This window comes from Rutidosis leptorrhynchoides, chromosome 3, assembly GCF_046630445.1.
Source record: "Rutidosis leptorrhynchoides isolate AG116_Rl617_1_P2 chromosome 3, CSIRO_AGI_Rlap_v1, whole genome shotgun sequence".
In the NCBI taxonomy this organism is placed as follows: domain Eukaryota; kingdom Viridiplantae; phylum Streptophyta; class Magnoliopsida; order Asterales; family Asteraceae; genus Rutidosis; species Rutidosis leptorrhynchoides.
The window spans coordinates 357970345-357992169 of NC_092335.1; the positions used below are offsets into that span (position 1 = coordinate 357970345).

Consider the following 21825-nt stretch of genomic DNA (forward strand, 5'->3'; position numbering starts at 1 on the left):
CGATTCCAGGGTTACAAAAATCAAATCATTCAAAATGCAAGTTCTAATTTGTGGCAAGCGATAGAATGGGTTTGTGGTTACATGATTTAGCAACATAGGAATCAAGTGATTTTTAGCAACAAGAAAACTAGCGGTCCAATGATCTTAAATGAGATCCAAATTAAATCATTCGAATGGATATCGACAAGGGCGCGTAAGCTTAACGTTGATTGGAATACTTGGTTGGTTGAGCCATATACTTATGACGATCATGGCTAATCGTTTCTCTTTTTTTCTTACGCAATTGTAATTTCTTTAGCGTTACACATTTTATTGTATGCTCTCGCATACTCATTGTAGGTTGTAATTATTTCTCTTTTATAATGAAATGTCAGCTTTGCCTTTCAAAAAAAAAAAAAATTGATATGACACAAGAATTATTAAGGACCTATTATCCTATGTTTTTATAGGACTGGTGAAAAATAAGTTGCAGAATGAGATACGTTTACAAAGTGGTGTTTAAAAATCTAATTGATATGACATGATTTTGGTGGTCCTACTATCATATGTTTTCATAAGACACTTGATATGAAAGTCATATGAAACATACTTTAAAGGACATTAATTTGTGATAGTCTTATTATAAGGTAACATATTAGGTCATTTGATAATTAGGTACTATTAAGTTAAGATTTTAGGACACTTTAACACTTTGATAAGACGGATAGTTTTTGGGGTTGTAATAATCATATGATGTTATAGGACACTTGGTATGAAAGTCATATGAAACTAACTTTAAAGGACATTTATTTGTGTGAGTCTTATTATTATGTAACCTATTAGGTCATTTGATAGTTAGGTACTATTAAGTTAAAATTTTAAGACACTTTAACAATTTGATAAGACATATAGTTTTTGGGGTCTTAATAATCATATTATTCTATTATTCTATAGGACTCTTTATGGATACTAATAAAATATGACTTTATAAGACATTTAATTATTATTTTTCTTATCGGTTGTTAGTATAATATGACAGCTTATAATAAGGTTATATTAAATGAAATTTTACATAACTTTGATTTTTTGTATTATATATATAATATATATAATTAATTTTCTATTTACATACAAAAGCATTGCTTGCAGAGTGGTTTATGCGTTATGTTTGTTAATGGTTTGACATTGGTTCAAATGCAAGGACTAGTTTTTATTTTATTTTCTATTTTTTTATTTTTTTTAAATCAAATGACAACCCCTATATAAAACGTGAGCTAAATTATGTACGAGTGGATTTTGAGATTTAAAATAAAAAAGTACGGTCAATTATATAAGTTTTGAAGGAAATGTATTAACAAAAACATAGTCGCGAACATAAAGGCATAATGAAATATTGAAGCATCATGCAATCAAGTGATGGCGTTGATCCATATTAATATGGTACATGAGATTACTAAAACCGTATTACTACGTACAATCTAACTCTTGCACTGGATGATTAGATTTCAAATATTCAAGAACTTCAGCCTCTCTACTTTAACACGAATGTAACATTACAGTCAAAGAAGTATTCAAAAGGTTTAAGTAATTACATGATAAAATGTTTACATCGTGTTTAAAAGTTATATCCAGCATTTCATTCACAATCAAATGATGAAGAAAAATATTCGATCACAATGTATATCAAAAGAGTAAACATTTCAAAAAACAACGCAAAACAGCTACACATTTGTAATCACTAATTAAACACATTCACTTCATATTCTGCTTTTAGATGGAAAATATCCGAGTAGTTCATGATGGATATATGAAGTGAAGTTAAACTTCGGAAGCTGGTAAAGGTAGTTGAAAAAATTCACGTTCGCTGCGTCTGAATGCGATGACACATTCATCTCCAGCCACTACTACACAGGGCCGTCTTGTCAAATATATGGGCCATTGCCATAAATAAAAGTGGGCCCTTATATACAAAAAATTTCAATTATATAATAATGAAGTTTAATAATATTAATAAAGTCATAATTATTATCATCAATCAAAATAACGGACGTAGAAAACGTAGTATCAAATCCAATAGAAAACGTTGTCATGGTGTATTTTCTTTTTTAGTTTTTTAAATTATTAATTATCAAATGAACTCATGTATAAATAATGGACCTAGTTATGCAACAATAGAATATATTTTTTGGGCCCATTCAGATATTGGGCCCTGTGCGGCTGCACGGGTTGCACGGCTCAATATCCGGCCCTGCTACTACACAAAAGAGTATAGAAACTGTAAAGACCCGTCCTTATCCATCCGGACGAAATCTTCAACAGTTGGTTCCATCGCGATGATCGACTCCAAATAATGTCTTTAGTATGAGCTAATGCACAGCGGAAGACTTAATTTGTACCTGAGAATAAACATGCTTTAAAAAGTCAACATAAAGTTGGTGAGATATATAGGTTTGATGCTAGCAGCGTTATAACTATGGACCACAAGATTTCATATTTATAAACATAATACACTCGCAAGTGTATGAAAAGCATTCCAAGCAGTGGGCACCCGGTAACTAGCCTTAACAAGAGTGTGTACCCCTGAGTTATAATAATATGTGCACCGAATCAAGTGCATTCCGTTAACCTCGAAGTACTAAACACCCGTTCTTCTAGTTTACTAGAACAACATCTGGGTGGGGGTGTAAAACCCGATAGATCTATCTTTAGGATTCGCGCCTACCAGTTCATAAACCAATAGTTAAAGTTACCAAGCTAGGGGATTTTTGATTCAAACCCATGTAGAACGTAATTTTAGTCACTTGTGTCCATAACGTAAATCATTTATAAAAATAGCGCATGTATTCTCAGCCCAAAAATATTTAAAGTTTAAAAGGGATCTATATACTCACCTAATGTATTTTGTAGTAAAAATACATATAACACCATTGGTAACTTATAAGGTTGGCCTTCGATTCATGAACCTATATCATTTATATATTTATTAATACATCTAATTGTAATAGAACAATTTATATATTATTAGTGATTTAACTGTTATCTTAATAAATTATAGATTTCATTAATAACTTAATTAATTATTTACCTTAGATAAATAATTTTTACTTATTATAAAAATACAAAAATAGTTAGGTTTTATGATTTAAATATATTTTTATATAACTAATATATTGTAATGATAAAAATATTAATAGTTATATTGATAATAGAAAGAATAAAGATAATTTTTAATAATAAAAATGGTAATTCCTTTAATTATGACTTTTATTATAATTATATTCATAATCAAATATTTATATTTTCTTAACCAAAATCATCTTATAATCAAAGTAACTAATTAAGTCATAATCCTCTTAACATTATAATTTTATCCATAATTATATTCATTCAGTTTTTAATTAATAATAATAATAATAATAATAATAATAATAATAATGATAATAATAATTAAAATTCAATTAGTACCTTAATAGCAACAAAAAAAGAAAGAAACCGCCCACAACGGGACTCGAACCCACGACCTCTCGGATACACAAAACACTCCTAACCATCCCGCTGTACATGCATATGTGGTTGCATTTAGAGTTTTAATTCCTTTAACCGATACATTTTCGTTTATTTTCCTCTCATTAAACTTCTCGAACTAGGAATACATCACAAGTCCATCCAAAGGTCACGGCCCAACATGGGGAAAATCGAATCACAGCCCAAATAACATATCACGGCCCCATTTTAAGTAGATAATCGATCAGGTTATATAAATCGATGTTTTAAAAGGAAAGTTTCGGTTTCTTTTTATTTTAAACAATGAAAATGAACTAGTGAAGTGCATGTGACCCAACAATCCCTACCCATCTGTTGGCCATTAATCCTCAATTTGTCCCATCACTTTTTGTATCAACATGTATCATCTTTCCCCTTTATTCTATCATCAACAAATTCGCTATTGGTTGTTCCCTTTTTACATCACCTTTATTTAGTTGGTGGTGGAACAGAAACGTATCACAATCACCCTAGTTTGAGATGTGGACCAAAACTGGTTCGAAAGAAAAGAGAAAAGGAAAGAGCAGATAGAATAAAACACAAAGAATTCGGACGTGTAGCAATGAGTTCGATCAAGAAAAGAAATAAAGTGGTGGTCTCGGAGTCACAAAGAAGAAACGAAAAGGAAAGTGATGGTGGTTCATGGATGGCGGTGATAGGGTGATCAAAGTGGTGTTGGTGGTGGTTTACAAGAGAGAGAGAGAAAAGAGAGAGTGATAGATTTCGAATATTAGAGAAACAGAAAACAGTTTGGGTGATGAAGTGGATTATTCGGCTTTGTGATTTAAATAAAACGAAGGTGGTTGTGATTGTGAGAGTGGTGGTGCCGACGGTTGAACGATAAAACAATAGCAGCAACTACAGTGACGGTTTTTATGATGGAGATGAAACAGGAGAAGAAACCGATGGTTGATGGTGGGTTTGGTGTTTCAACGAAGGGTTGCAGTGGAGGTGTTGAGGGTTTGTGAGAGTTCACGATTTACACAGTAAGGGAACAAAATAACGAGCAGTTTATGGGTTATGGTGGTGGCGATGGGTGTTGAACCGTAACGGTACAGTAAACGAAAATAGTTGGTAGCTTACGATGATGGTGATTTTCGAGTGATAACCAAACCGTTACAGTGACATGTATAAACAAGTTGTAGGTTAATAGTATTGAGGTTATAGTGAGGTTATGGATTATGATGGTATTGAGTTTGTTTGAGGTTTTAACGAGTTGCAAGTTCTAATGGTGATCGATGACTATGGTGGATGAGGTGGGTGTTCGTCCAAAATAAAACAGGAGGTGATGGTCTCGGTTTGTAAGATAATAATGTAAGTGGGTGTGGGTTGTGTGTTCGGTTGTAAAACGGTAGTAACAAAGGACGGTTTAGTGGTAGTCTTATGGTGATGTGGTGGTTGTTTATGTGAGTTCCAACGGTGGTTGTTGTTTGATGATAATCGAAAACGGCAAGCATAAAGGCGATAGTTGTGATGTTGTTCACAAGAATAAGAAGAAAGGAATATGGAAGGTGATGATTGATTTGTTAAAATGGAATGTGATTCAACTAAACAGAAATCGATATTGCTTTTTAATTCCTACTTGCAAATAACACTCTATATATATATCTAAATTTATATGAGCTGTAAGTTATTCTTTGAAAAAGAAAACAAGAGAAAGGAGACAAGATCAGTTAACAAAAAGATATCTCAATTCTAAGTAATAATTAAATATAACAGGAAATTAAAAACGTGTGCTTCAATAACAAATTCTACCGAGAGTGTAGCTCGAATAGAATATCGTATCCATTGCTAAATAATTACGGATAAAAGTTCCCCGAAAAATCCTCAATTAATTCAATTTACTTAGTCAGATCACTAAATGTTTAATAAATATATTTATAATAATAATCAAAATACTAATAACAATAATAATAGAATTAATTATAATAAAATTTAATAATACTATTATTAATATTAATAATAACAATGAAATTAATAATATTATAACAACTATATTTTCAACTAAATAAAATTAATATTTAATCTTATATATTTAATTAATGTTCACGTATATATATATATATATATATATATATATATATATATATATATATATATATACATATACAAATAATTGTTCGTGAATCGTCGGAACTGGTCAGAGGGTATTTGAATATATGAACATCATTTCAAAATTTTCTAGACTCAACATTAAAGATTTTGCTTATCGTGTCGGAAACATATAGAGTTTAAATTTTAAATTTGGTCGGAAATTTCCGGGTCGTTACAGTACCCCCTCGTTAAAGAAATTTCGTCCCCGAAATTTGGTAGAGGTCGTCATAAATAACAATAGGAATGTTTTCATGACGAATATGGGGTGATAATAGAGTTTTATCATTATTGGAAGATACGGATAAAACGATTCGATCATGTGAAGCACACGAGTGAAGCTATCACAAAGGAATGAAATGAGTGAATATGGAATTGTTTTAACCGATGACGTGGTTAGAATTAATTTCCGGAATTTAAGAGATTCTAAGAAAATCTTACGTAATAAGATTTGATTTTTCGGCGATCAGGATCTTCTTTGATTTAATGCGGCAATTCGTTTTGATTTTTCTGTCGGATATTTCATTATAAATCTACTCCTTCGTTTCCCTATTTTTCACAACTCACATCTTCTACTCTTTCTCCTTAATTCCTACTTCAAAACATTCGTCGATATGCTCCATCCCATTCCGATTCTTGATATACTCCTAACTTTCATATCTATAATTCTTCTTTTTCATCTACCGCCAGAAGAATCTATTTACTTCTACTATACTCTTGTGTTGATAAGGTTTCTAGTTCTCCCGTGTCTCTATATTGCTATTTGTATCGATATACATGGTTTGAAATTTATGGGTGGTTGTTGGGTTTTATATCCTTTCTTATTTTTTTTGGAACTTCATACTTTTCGTTTTCTCTTCTCGTCTTCAAGTCAAGCAAATAATGGTTCGGAATTCGTAGGTATGAAATTTGAAATGAATATAGTAATGCTCTAAGATAGAAATGGTATGGCACGATTTTGATTTGTCCAGTTACCAGAATATCCTGGAAAAGATAGAACTATCAAGATGATATGTTCCTAATATGTTTGTAGATTGGATAGAATGTAAGAACCGTGTAACATGGCACATGATGATGGTACTGTGAATCATCACATTCCATTAGAAACTCAACATGACTTACTGTAATATAATGAAGTTGATCAAGTTTCATTATATTATACTAATTCATGCATCAGTTCTCAATACTGCTTCAGAACATTCCTATTTTAAACTTGAAGATTTCAGAGTTTAGAAACTAACACAATTTCGCAGATGTTACGGAGAGATAAATGATCGCAGATAGGAATAGTTATGAAAGATCTCCAGAAATATGGAGAATATGTATAACGGAAGGTATGAAGATATCTTATAATATCTAAGATAAGATGATGATGAAGAATACCATCTGGAATGGTTTAGAATAAGGAGTAGGGTTCTTACTAACGATTTCAGCAGGCACTGAATCATTTGAATCCTCTGAAGTCGAGTTTAGTTTTCATGATTTGTTCACGGTTTCCTTCGTACTTTGCTCAATTCGTTTTTCAATTTCAACCCTTCTCTTTTTCTGAGCATTTCCAACATACTTTACTTTATCGTAAACTTTTGACTGTTAAAATCGTTTACGGTTTTTTTTTTTTTTTTTTTTTTTTTTTTTTTTTTTTTTTTTTTTTTTGCTGCTTCATCAGCATTCCAAGAACTATTTCACAGTTCAGGGTGTTTTTCAATAACTTCATATTCGAAGTATGAAATTCTTAGCGATAAGCGTTTTAGGTATAACTGAAGAAGTTCTGCAAGATTTTCAAAATACTGATTGCGGTTTTGTCAAAGGGATAACGAGTTGCTGGTACATCTGCTGATGATGTTGTGAAATATAAAAGGTTCTTCGGTAACGACGGCGAAAAGACAAAGTATAAATATCGAGGTTATAGTAGAAGTAGTCTTACTGAGAAGTCGAAGTGGAGCTGTGACAAAATTAGCTTCTTGAAAAGGAATTGTAGGGTTGTTTTTGCTAATGGATGATAAGGAATTCGACGCGGATAGATTTTAACAATCACTTTGGTTTCGAAAGTTTTTCAGGCGCATAATTGTATGCATAAATCTCTCTTCCATAGATGAGGTGCAGCTGGTTCAACTTCTCGATCGAGGTGTGTTCAAGAATCATGATAGGTTTGAACGCGGATTGTAATAATCAAGATACGAATGAGGTTTAAGATGGATTCAAGTGGCAAACTTGAAGAATTGTTTAGTTTCATATGTTATAATCAACATTTTAATTCATTTTAATTGTCCAAAGTTAGCAGTCCGATAGTCCGATGATTCATATACAATTATAATATTCGAATTAATTAATACGTATCGTGACCCGTGTACCGGTCTCAGTATAGATCACAACTCAAACCATATATATATTTTGGAATCCACCTCAACCCTGTATAGCTAACTATAGAGTGTCTATGGTCGTTCCGAAATATATATATAGATGGGTCGATATGATAAGTCGAACCTTGTATACGTGTCCCGACTAAAGTGCGTAAAAGTAAATAACAGAAATTAAATGACGATAAATAAAATTGCAAGAATGTAAATTGCGATAATGTAAATTGCGATAAATTAAATGTTAATCAGTTAGCTGGGAACAGTTAGCCGGAACAGTTAGCGTGGATTCCTATCACAATTTCAATTAATTAATTCGTTTGTTTCTAACACTTTTTATTTTCGTCCAACATTTTCTTCATTATGCCACTTGTTGGATTCTGATAGGTCAAAATCCGAATATGAAATGTGAATAGAAATGGTTATTCTGTGGTGAGCGGATACGTAGAATGGTGATTATACTCGATGTGTAATTTGTGACGTTGAGATTTACGACGTGGTTGTGGTTTAGGGATGATAAGGGTACTGTCGACGTCGATGATAGTGGTACTGATTATGCTACTGGTGCTGCTGCTGGTGTTCGTAACCTTCGCACCAGTTTCTCCAAAGTCGTCACACGAGCGCGTAGTTCGTTAACTTCTTATGCCGGGATGATTGACGATTGAAGCGAGTGAATGAATAAGATTCGAAATATGGAATAGTATGTAATCGTGATAAATTACTCGGAAAAAGGAAAGAGAACTTGGTTTCTCGAACTGGTTCGCCGGTAAGCGCTTCAGGTTGAAAAGGCAATTTGGTGAATGGAAGAGAATCTTCGATGTGAAATGATTTTTTTTTTTTCGAATGTCGGATGATATTCTAGCTATATAGAATATCTATGTATAATACCAAAGATTTCGCAAACTACAGAGGAATTTACAGTATATGTCAGGCAAATCTATAGTAACAGATACGCTAGGATATGAATTTTGTCTATACACTATCGATGCACTTAAATACAGTAAAACGTGTCTAGACTTATGAATGATAAGCAGGCAATTTCCTAAGAATGATAAGCAGATGGTTTCCGACTAAAATGATAAGCAAAACCTTTTGACAGGCAGACACGGTCAAAGTCCAGACTCACTAATGCATCTAAACAACTAACAGTTAGACACACTAATGCAAGACCTGGTTCACTATGACCAACGCTCTGATACCACATGTAAAGACCCGTCCTTATCCATCCGGACGAAATCTTCAACAGTTGGTTCCATCGCGATGATCGACTCCAAATAATGTCTTTAGTATGAGCTAATGCACAGCGGAAGACTTAATTTGTACCTGAGAATAAACATGCTTTAAAAAGTCAACATAAAGTTGGTGAGATATATAGGTTTGATGCTAGCAGCGTTATAACTATGGACCACAAGATTTCATATTTATAAACATAATACACTCGCAAGTGTATGAAAAGCATTCCAAGCAGTGGGCACCCGGTAACTAGCCTTAACAAGAGTGTGTACCCCTGAGTTATAATAATATGTGCACCGAATCAAGTGCATTCCGTTAACCTCGAAGTACTAAACACCCGTTCTTCTAGTTTACTAGAACAACATCTGGGTGGGGGTGTAAAACCCGATAGATCTATCTTTAGGATTCGCGCCTACCAGTTCATAAACCAATAGTTAAAGTTACCAAGCTAGGGGATTTTTGATTCAAACCCATGTAGAACGTAATTTTAGTCACTTGTGTCCATAACGTAAATCATTTATAAAAATAGCGCATGTATTCTCAGCCCAAAAATATTTAAAGTTTAAAAGGGATCTATATACTCACCTAATGTATTTTGTAGTAAAAATACATATAACACCATTGGTAACTTATAAGGTTGGCCTTCGATTCATGAACCTATATCATTTATATATTTATTAATACATCTAATTGTAATAGAACAATTTATATATTATTAGTGATTTAACTGTTATCTTAATAAATTATAGATTTCATTAATAACTTAATTAATTATTTACCTTAGATAAATAATTTTTACTTATTATAAAAATACAAAAATAGTTAGGTTTTATGATTTAAATATATTTTTATATAACTAATATATTGTAATGATAAAAATATTAATAGTTATATTGATAATAGAAAGAATAAAGATAATTTTTAATAATAAAAATGGTAATTCCTTTAATTATGACTTTTATTATAATTATATTCATAATCAAATATTTATATTTTCTTAACCAAAATCATCTTATAATCAAAGTAACTAATTAAGTCATAATCCTCTTAACATTATAATTTTATCCATAATTATATTCATTCAGTTTTTAATTAATAATAATAATAATAATAATAATAATAATAATAATAATAATGATAATAATAATTAAAATTCAATTAGTACCTTAATAGCAACAAAAAAAGAAAGAAACCGCCCACAACGGGACTCGAACCCACGACCTCTCGGATACACAAAACACTCCTAACCATCCCGCTGTACATGCATATGTGGTTGCATTTAGAGTTTTAATTCCTTTAACCGATACATTTTCGTTTATTTTCCTCTCATTAAACTTCTCGAACTAGGAATACATCACAAGTCCATCCAAAGGTCACGGCCCAACATGGGGAAAATCGAATCACAGCCCAAATAACATATCACGGCCCCATTTTAAGTAGATAATCGATCAGGTTATATAAATCGATGTTTTAAAAGGAAAGTTTCGGTTTCTTTTTATTTTAAACAATGAAAATGAACTAGTGAAGTGCATGTGACCCAACAATCCCTACCCATCTGTTGGCCATTAATCCTCAATTTGTCCCATCACTTTTTGTATCAACATGTATCATCTTTCCCCTTTATTCTATCATCAACAAATTCGCTATTGGTTGTTCCCTTTTTACATCACCTTTATTTAGTTGGTGGTGGAACAGAAACGTATCACAATCACCCTAGTTTGAGATGTGGACCAAAACTGGTTCGAAAGAAAAGAGAAAAGGAAAGAGCAGATAGAATAAAACACAAAGAATTCGGACGTGTAGCAATGAGTTCGATCAAGAAAAGAAATAAAGTGGTGGTCTCGGAGTCACAAAGAAGAAACGAAAAGGAAAGTGATGGTGGTTCATGGATGGCGGTGATAGGGTGATCAAAGTGGTGTTGGTGGTGGTTTACAAGAGAGAGAGAGAAAAGAGAGAGTGATAGATTTCGAATATTAGAGAAACAGAAAACAGTTTGGGTGATGAAGTGGATTATTCGGCTTTGTGATTTAAATAAAACGAAGGTGGTTGTGATTGTGAGAGTGGTGGTGCCGACGGTTGAACGATAAAACAATAGCAGCAACTACAGTGACGGTTTTTATGATGGAGATGAAACAGGAGAAGAAACCGATGGTTGATGGTGGGTTTGGTGTTTCAACGAAGGGTTGCAGTGGAGGTGTTGAGGGTTTGTGAGAGTTCACGATTTACACAGTAAGGGAACAAAATAACGAGCAGTTTATGGGTTATGGTGGTGGCGATGGGTGTTGAACCGTAACGGTACAGTAAACGAAAATAGTTGGTAGCTTACGATGATGGTGATTTTCGAGTGATAACCAAACCGTTACAGTGACATGTATAAACAAGTTGTAGGTTAATAGTATTGAGGTTATAGTGAGGTTATGGATTATGATGGTATTGAGTTTGTTTGAGGTTTTAACGAGTTGCAAGTTCTAATGGTGATCGATGACTATGGTGGATGAGGTGGGTGTTCGTCCAAAATAAAACAGGAGGTGATGGTCTCGGTTTGTAAGATAATAATGTAAGTGGGTGTGGGTTGTGTGTTCGGTTGTAAAACGGTAGTAACAAAGGACGGTTTAGTGGTAGTCTTATGGTGATGTGGTGGTTGTTTATGTGAGTTCCAACGGTGGTTGTTGTTTGATGATAATCGAAAACGGCAAGCATAAAGGCGATAGTTGTGATGTTGTTCACAAGAATAAGAAGAAAGGAATATGGAAGGTGATGATTGATTTGTTAAAATGGAATGTGATTCAACTAAACAGAAATCGATATTGCTTTTTAATTCCTACTTGCAAATAACACTCTATATATATATCTAAATTTATATGAGCTGTAAGTTATTCTTTGAAAAAGAAAACAAGAGAAAGGAGACAAGATCAGTTAACAAAAAGATATCTCAATTCTAAGTAATAATTAAATATAACAGGAAATTAAAAACGTGTGCTTCAATAACAAATTCTACCGAGAGTGTAGCTCGAATAGAATATCGTATCCATTGCTAAATAATTACGGATAAAAGTTCCCCGAAAAATCCTCAATTAATTCAATTTACTTAGTCAGATCACTAAATGTTTAATAAATATATTTATAATAATAATCAAAATACTAATAACAATAATAATAGAATTAATTATAATAAAATTTAATAATACTATTATTAATATTAATAATAACAATGAAATTAATAATATTATAACAACTATATTTTCAACTAAATAAAATTAATATTTAATCTTATATATTTAATTAATGTTCACGTATATATATATATATATATATATATATATATATATATATATATATATATATATATATATATATATATATATATATACATATACAAATAATTGTTCGTGAATCGTCGGAACTGGTCAGAGGGTATTTGAATATATGAACATCATTTCAAAATTTTCTAGACTCAACATTAAAGATTTTGCTTATCGTGTCGGAAACATATAGAGTTTAAATTTTAAATTTGGTCGGAAATTTCCGGGTCGTTACAGAAACCCCTTTTGCAAACCGGTTTTATGGATAAGAAGTAAAAACCGGTTCCGAAAGAGTATGGGAACCGGTTTTTAGTAACACGGAAATATGAGACCGGTTTTTTCAAAAAACTGGTTCCCAAAGTGCACTTTAGAAACCGATTTTTTTTAAAACCGGTTCCGACCTTGTAAACCTGTTTTTATTTAAAAACCGGTCTCCAAGCGGGGATTGAAAAATCAAATTACCCTCCACCAATTCATACATCTGGAACAAAAATCAAAAATGAAAACCATCTCTTTACTCTCTACAAATTTATTTCAAGTACGTACCATCTCCTTCAACCTCTCCCTTGTTCACCATCGACCCTCACTTTGAAATCCACCCCATCCTCCTTCTGTGAAGCTCTATTGAGTTTTGATGAAAACCCTAGCTTTGAGGTATGAAGTTCTTTACTAAATTAGTTAGTGGTTTTGTGTTAGTAGTGTTAGAAGGTGATAGTTTGTAGTTAATAAAAATGATTATTTGAGTATAAGTTTTCTGATTTCATAAATGAAATAGATGATGATGATAATAATTTGGTTTATTAGGTACATATTAAAATGGAGCATGTGATTTTTAAGTAAATCTAAAAGAAGTGACTTATAAGTGTATGCGAAGAGCAATAAATAATGTTAAAATTACTTTCTAACAAGTTATATAATCTGAATATTAAATATAAAAGTGATAGAAGTTGTTTTGAGTTTGTTTGATGGTGTTTAGTGTAAATTTCAACAGCTTCCATTTACTGTGATGGTACATATAATGGTTCGGTCAACTTCGGTGTAAATGGTATTGTTTGTGTGGAACCTCGGTTCAGATTCAGTAAGAAAAAATAACTAATGCAAGTGGGAAGAATGCTTTTACAGGTAACGAACACAACATGTTTACTCATATGAACTAAGCAACTGAATTCTTGATCTTATGGCACTCATGTAGTTATATACAGTAATATTATCAATAAGGATTCATAGTTCTCGCTAGTCGTCTTATGCTTCTTATATACTCTAAGTTGCAGATATTGGTTGATTTAGTTAATAAGAAAGTAAGTAGGCATTAAACAGTATGATAGTGTAGAAGTACTTGAAGAGTCTATACTAGAATTTGGAAGAGTTGGAAAAAGAAGTAACTTAATACCATAAAAAATATAGTTTGATATACAAACTTTTACTTAAAGCTGTACTAACATGTTTATATTCTGGATTTTAATTTTTGTAGATCAAAAGGGGAAATGTTCAGGTAACCATGAATCTTTCATATCCTCCCTATTTATTGTTTCATCATAACTTCTAAGATCACATCCATGGTTTGTAAGATTTTTAATTAGATAGCCCGTATTATCCCCTATTGTCAACGCAAACCACACATGTAACAAATGCCTGTTTACATGCTGCAATTATTGCTTCATTTATGTTCATTACGCATACGTGCAGGGTTTGAATCCACTGATGTTTATTTTTGCCCTTGCTGGAAACTCTACTTATGTAGCAAGGTAAATCTTCTTCACATTGTTTGCTTATCAGAGAAGAATCATACTTCAAATTTGAAATGTTATTTTTGTTTAGACAGTCTTTTGCTCGTTACAGCCCGTATTGACAGTTCACATGTTACTTCTATACGTTTTGTGCTGCAATTCATATTCATAGCCTTATATCATTTGTTCTTATGACCTCTGGTAAGTTTTTCAGCTCTTGATTTCGTGTTCTTGGTGTTAATCGATTGTGTAGTGATGAACAAAAGGTGCGATGGTGTTTTGTGTGTTTACTGTTACAGGAGATGGGATGATGATGAACAAAAGGTGCAGCAGGTGCAGAAGCAAGTCAAGCAACAATAGCTCTATTAGAACTCAACAAGAACATGGATCCTTCTTCCTGATTAGTTATTATCTGCTTGTCCAAAGCGTTGATCAACTATGTTTTATAGTACCGGTCTTGATTCAACATGTAATTTTTGTAAATTCCATTGTTTGGATTGAATAAGAACAATCAAATTGTGTACGTTATGGTTCCGAAAATATTAATAAAAGTATTGGTTGTTTTGAGTTATATTGTTTACTATCTACTTTGATTTGCTTAGATTTTGATTATACTGTTATTAATAAATTGCAAAAAAAAATAAAAAATACATTGCAAACCGGTTTTTAATAAAAAAAAACAGGTTTCTATTGTCCAGAATAGAAACCTGTTTTTATCAAAAAACCGGTTTCGAAAGTCATGTTTCGGAACCGGTTTTAAAACCGGTCTCAACTTTATAAACCCCCACCTTTGCAAACCGGTTTTAAAACCGGTTCCGAAAGTCCAAAAAACCGGTCTCGAAGCTCCGTTTTTGTAGCAGTGAGCTTTTAGTCCAATCCGATTCATCATCATGAAGATCATAGCAAATAACTTTGGACCCATGTTTGAGTTGAGGAACTGAAGTGAACTCACTTGGTAGACGCTATACGAAAACGGAGCATAGTTAGAAAAGAAAACAATGCAAGATATGATACCAACTGATTAGAAGCAAACCCATACAGTTTTTAAAAAAAAAATATGTACATAAGAAATTTATAATAGATTATGATGATATAGGTAAATGTGTATTGAAGATATGGGTCTCTATTACTTTATGGGATTATCACTAAAATGCTCATTTTTGTTCACTTTCTTGCGTTGGAGCCCAAAAATCTTTTTTTTTGCCAAATTGCCCGCGCAAGGTGCCTTGCGTCCTTGCACCTGGGGGTGCCTATTGCAATCTTGCTTCCCGGGGACGCAAGGACGCAAGGTGCCTTTTGCGACCTTGCTTCCCGGGGACGCAAGAACGCTAGGTGTCTCTTGCTCTTGCCTGATCGTTTTCTTTCAGACATTTCATCGAACAACTTATGTGCATGAACGAAATGTAAAAAATAATTTAGTCAAGAAATAAAGGAAGTAAATATCGACTCGTACTCATATTGAACTGATTAATTCAGGCTGAATAAAACATTTGTAAAAAAAAAATAGAAAATATAATTTTAAATGACTTGATGAACACTAAGTTTTCTTTTACACAAAATCATTCATTGTCTACATCATAAAATTCTAGAAACTGGGGTATCTGTGTAAAGTTAAGATTTTTACAAATCTTAATGGAGAAAATATACGACAACATAAATATGTTGTTATACACAAAATCCAAATTAATTTCGGTTTTGCATCAGTGTAGAACAATAAATAGCTACAATTATTTTTTACATTTTGTTCATGCACATAAGGTGTTCGATGAAATGTCTGAAGGAAAACGATCAGGCAGGAGCAAGAGGCACCTTGCGTCCCCGGGAAGCAAGGTCGCAAAAGGCACCTTGCGTCCTTGCGTCCCCGGGAAGCAAGGTCGCAATAGGCACCCCCAGGTGCAAGGACGCAAGGCGCAAGGCACCATGCGCGGGCAATTTGGCATAAAAAAAAAATTTTGGCCTCCAGCGCAAGAAGGTGAACAAAAATGGGCATTTTAGTGATAATCCCTACTTTATGGGTCATTTACTTTTTTTTTTTTTTTTTTTAAATGGACATCAGTTTAGGATTACAACTCAATGTTATGGGTCATTTACTTTAATCAATGGGTCTGTATAATCATATTAGATATGGGTCATTTACTTTTTCCATTTGAGCTGCTGCTGTATGGCACTATATTGAAGATATGGGTCTTCAAAACATCGTTTAATTTATATATATTTTTTCAGTTTTATGCAAGTCTACTTATATATATGAATTCTATATAATTGCATATAAAATATAAAGAACTTCAGATACATAAATTATATCTTATACTGTCTCTTAAGTTGAAGCATCCAGCGACCCATTTTGTCTAATGGGTCATTTTATAATCAAATGTTATAGTTAATGGGTCTGTTTATAATGTTATAATCAAATGGTTCATTTTATAAGCAAATGTTATAGTTAATGAAAGTGTAAATGGGATAGTTTATAATGGATCCTTTTTTTTTTTTTTTTAAAGGCAAGTAGTTTATAATGGTTCAGTTTATTTATTTTATTTAAAAAAAAAAGCACTGGGTTGATCTTATGAGGGTCAATGTTCTACACACATATAAGTTAATATATTTCGATCAACAATAAAAATTTCATAAAATACGAGTGCTTGTTTACCGACACACATATCTGGGTCAATGTTCAGCTCTCCTTTACTGTCAGAAATCAAAATGAACGATAGCAGCTGCTTGTATACTGTTGAAAAAACAAGATGTCGTTCAATATATTGATGCAACATAAATGACAAAAAATATCGTATATCCTACTCACATATCAGTAACTAAATGTCTATCAACATAAATAATTCATATTAAGCAACTGATTATTTACCATTGACTTGTTGGACTCAGGTGAAGCAGCTTCAACTTGTTATTCATCTCTGTCATCAACTAAAGTATCATCCTCAACAATAGTCCCATTCAAATCCCCTCTAACCAATTCAATATTCATATTTTCTTCTACTTGAGGATCCAAAGGTGTGTCACTCTGCAAATGTGTTTCTACATCATCGAGACCCGCCTGTTTTTATATAAACACACAAAACAAGTCATCCTAAGATAACCATTACTTTTTTTACTCTGCTTTAAAAAAAATGTTGCTGCAACATAATAAGTAGTATTGATCATGGGGAACATACAATTGTTGGAAATATGTTCTCGGGTTGGCTACAGTTCGACCGTGGTTTGACCGTGGTACATATATTCCGAAGATATGCCCATGACATTAAATAATAAAAGTCCATTTATCCTATTCGGTCACACACAAAGGCCAATCGTAAAACTGTTTGATATACCTTCTAATCGGAAATTAATTTATTAATCATTAGTTAATGGTTTAATAAATTAAGTAAGTTTTTTTTATGTGTATACATATACTTACAAATCTAAATATGTAGATATTTGATTAGATTTTGCAAATCATATTTTATATAAGATATAAGATTTGATTTGATTTATAAAATATGATTTGATTTTTTAAATCTTATTTTATATAAAGATTTGATTTTGCAAATCTTTCCAAATCTTTATTTATTACATTTGTACTAGATGTATTAATTGTATCAATTATGTAATATATAATACCAAGTCTTGGTATTGGAAAAGTTATGAAAAAGATACAAAAACACACATACAAAAATGCTATTTTTCTTTTTTATTTTCAAGTAACCAAAAATACTTGGAATCTATAATTGGGTTCGGCTTTTGGTGGAAATAACGAAGAAGAAAATATCTGTTAAGTAGAAGGTATAGATCGAAGCAAGGTTGGAACTTTGGGTGTCTACCGTTTAGCGGAACTCTTCTTTGGGTTTTCAAATTCGATCTTCAAAAGGCTACAAAGGTTGTATTCTAATCTTCTCTTGTTCGGTTTCGTTAATTTATTTTGTTTGCCAAAGTTTTGTACAATGATCCATGGAAGAGTATGATTTTGTAAAGTTTTAAAAATGCTTCCGCTCGCTTTGAATTTGTATCATACTCCAACAGTGGTATCCTAGCCATCTTGTACAAGTTTTAGCAAACTAATGTACTCTATGATAATCGGTTTTGATGAGTGTGTTGTGCATGATTCTTGGAGATGATTATGCATAACAAACATGCACAACTATTATCATGATTTGTGTATTTATGTTTCCTAAATAACATTTGAATCTTGGGTTTTGGCAAAATGTTAAATGGTTAATCTCATTTTTTAAAGTTTTTTTTTCCAGCTTGAACAGTCTGTCTTTGATGGACTGTTTCGAGGCTTAAACTCAATATTTTCGTATGAAGCCAATTGCATTTGAAAGCTAACTGAAAGAACTTAAATTTAAAAAAAAAAAATTCATCGAAAACGGATTAGAAATGAGTAAGATATGACCATTTAAAGTTGATGTATGAATCTGTCCAAAATCCAAAAATTTTAATAGTAGCTTTGTTGTTGACTATTAAAGATTCAATGTTTAGGAAAATAAAGTACATAAATTATATTCATGTTTTATATGAAATGAGAAAATTAAAATTGTTAATTTTAGACTTTATGCCTTGTTAAAAAGTGAATAAATCTCCAACATATTTTGATTCACTTAATATGTTTTTTTGGATGATTTTGGCATGAAAATCATACTTACAAATATGAAGTGGGTTTACATACATACATAAGTTATGTAAACAAGGATTGATTATTTTGTGTGCCATTATGTGTTTAAATCAATCCTTATCGAAACATGTTTCATGAAAATGAATATTTGGCACTCCTTTTGTTATGTATGTGATTGTTGTATGAAATCGGTAGTATTTGCCTCAATAAGACCCTTGCGTGGATGTTTGGTTGTATGATTTAATTTATTATTTATTCGGGATGAATGTAATAATTTATTAAACGGCTTGCATGTCGTGTTTATTATTTATTCGGGATAAATGTAATAATTTATTAAACGACTTGCATGTCGTCTTTCTATTTATATTGTATTTGTAATAGTATAGAAAATAGAATAGTTATTTTGTAAGATAATGCAACCAAGATTGGAATCAAGAAGACGATGTTCACAAAGCGGCCCATCCGAGCATATAATGGAGATGGCGGTTTTAGTGGGAGCCAATTCTCACACAAGGTTATGTCCCTAGTTGACCATGTTTTTCCGTGTGTTGGCTCACCGAAAAAACACATAGGACTCGAGGCATAATATACAAGTGACGTTTTGTTGGGCTGTGATCGTAGTTGTGCCAGAATAATATAATATGTCATAAAGAAACCGCTAGTATGTATCTGATAGAATTAAAACATGTAAATGTTGATAATTACGTGTTGATGATTGCATGGTGACAAGGACTAGAGGATGATTATGATATGTGATTAAGATTAACGATGATGAATTATAGATAAAGAAGATAGATGAACGAATTTAGGATGGGGTCACATGAGGTCACGATGATTGAATTAGGGAAATGGAAACAGACAGATATACCGTTGAATAACGTTTAAGTAAGAGTTATATCAGAAATAAAACATTTGAGGAGTGGTTAGGGGTATTTTTGCTTAAGCGAGAGGTCTCAAGTTCGAGTCCCGCTTCAGGCAGTTTATTTCCTTCTTTTTAAGAAAAGCTTCTAAGGTATTAACTACTACTACTACTACTACTATTATTATTATTATTATTATTATTATTATTATTATTATTATTATTATTATTATTATTATTATTATTATTATCATTATTATTATTAATTAAAATTGTCATCTTATTAAGATTAACATTATTAATAAAATTATTATTTTTATTATTATCATTGTTATTATTAGTAATATTATTATTATCAAGATTTTTTTTTATATTATTATCATTATTTTTACTAACACTACTATTATTTATTATTATTATTAGTATCCTTATTTTTATAAAAATATTATAACTTTCTATTATAAATATTAAGTAATAGTTATATAAAAACATATCTTAATATAATCCTATATATATATATATATATATATATATATATATATATATATATATATATATATATATATATATATATATATATATATATATATAAAGATACTAATCTTAATACATTATATAATATAAATAAACTTAGTCGATTAAATGTGATATGTGTTAATATATATGAATAATATAGGTTCGTTAATCCGAGGCCAACCCTGCATTGTTCAGTTGTTCAATATAGTCAAATGTATTTTTACTACAAAATACATTAGGTGAGTGTCATTTGCTCCCTTTTTAATTGTTTTTGCAATATATATTTTTGGGCTGAGAATACATGCGCTGCTTTTATAAATGTTTACGAAATAGACACAAGTACTTAAAAATATATTCTACGTTGAGTTGTACCACTGGCATACTTCCCTGTAGCTTGGTAACTACTATTTACATGTGGTATTGTAAACGCAAATCCTATTGATAGATCTATCGGGCTTGACAACCCCAACCGGGCTGGACGACCAGTATTCAATGGTTGCACAGTACTTCGTTTAGGTGACTACACTTGGTACGGTGTAGTGAGATTTCATAATAAAGGGAATATGCGACGTTGATCAAATGTTAAGTATGGTTACCAAGTGCTCAACCACTTAGAATATTTTTATTAAAACGTTTGTATACATGAAATCTTGTGGTCTATTAACATATGGAAATGATTGTTATGATAAACCTATGAACTCACCAACCTTTTAGTTGACACTTTTAAGCATGTTTATTCTCAGGTACGAATTAAGTCTTCCGCTGTGCATTTGCTCATTTTAAAGACATTACTTGGAGTCCTTCATGGCATACTTAGGACAGTACCTTGCAATGGGACCAAATGATGAAGACTTCGTCCAGGTGGATAAGGACGGGTTCTCACAACCTAGTAGTTGTTAGGTTATGTTAATGAGTCTAGACTTGAACCTGGTCTGCATGTTAAAAGTGTTTGCTTACCACCATTTGTCAAAAATATCTACTTGTCATTTTCAGTCTCGACGCGTCTTATTGCAATTATTGCATAGACGGTGTACAGACAAATTCACATCCCATCACATTAAGTCTTGTCTGACACGTTTCCTTAATTCCCTCCATAATCTACGGGATCTCCTGTAATATGTATAGGTATTCTATTTAATTAGAATATCATCTAATATCTGAAAATCATTTCATATCGAAAACCCTTTATCTAATCGTACGAAATGGAACTCACCACTAGTTCAAGTCCCTCGGATTCCGATATGGAGTTTCACCTAAGCTCCGAAAGCAGCGTCACCAGAATGAATCATCCAGTCATCCATCCCCAATTCATCTGATGTGTTCGTAGTTGACTTAATCAATGGAGACGAGAAGAAGGCGATCCTTTCCTTCCACCAACCGAATTCACCTCTTGGCGAAAAAAAACCTGAAGCACTTACCGACGAACCAGTTCGAAACACCATCTTCACTCTCATTTCCAGAATATCTCGCAACGATTATATAATATCTCAAATTCTAAACCTTATCCATCCCCTTATTCAAACAGCCAATCATCCCGGAATAATAGAAGAAGTCAATGAATTTCGCACTCGAGTGGTAGCTTTGGAAAATATGGTGCAGAACCTACCAGCTTCAGCAA

At 32.0% G+C, this 21825-nt stretch overlaps 1 protein-coding gene across 1 annotated transcript; it reads left to right on the forward strand.

Moving 5' to 3' along the window:
- The first annotated feature begins 11321 nt into the window (after positions 1-11321).
- On the forward strand, positions 11322-14781 carry LOC139901222 (uncharacterized). Its single transcript, XM_071883952.1, has 6 exons — positions 11322-11403; positions 12942-13156; positions 13974-13994; positions 14189-14247; positions 14402-14430; positions 14529-14781. Exons 1-6 carry the CDS (start codon positions 11322-11324, stop codon positions 14732-14734), a joined length of 612 nt encoding a protein of 203 aa, XP_071740053.1. The 3' UTR covers positions 14735-14781.
- The last annotated feature ends 7044 nt before the right edge of the window (positions 14782-21825 follow it).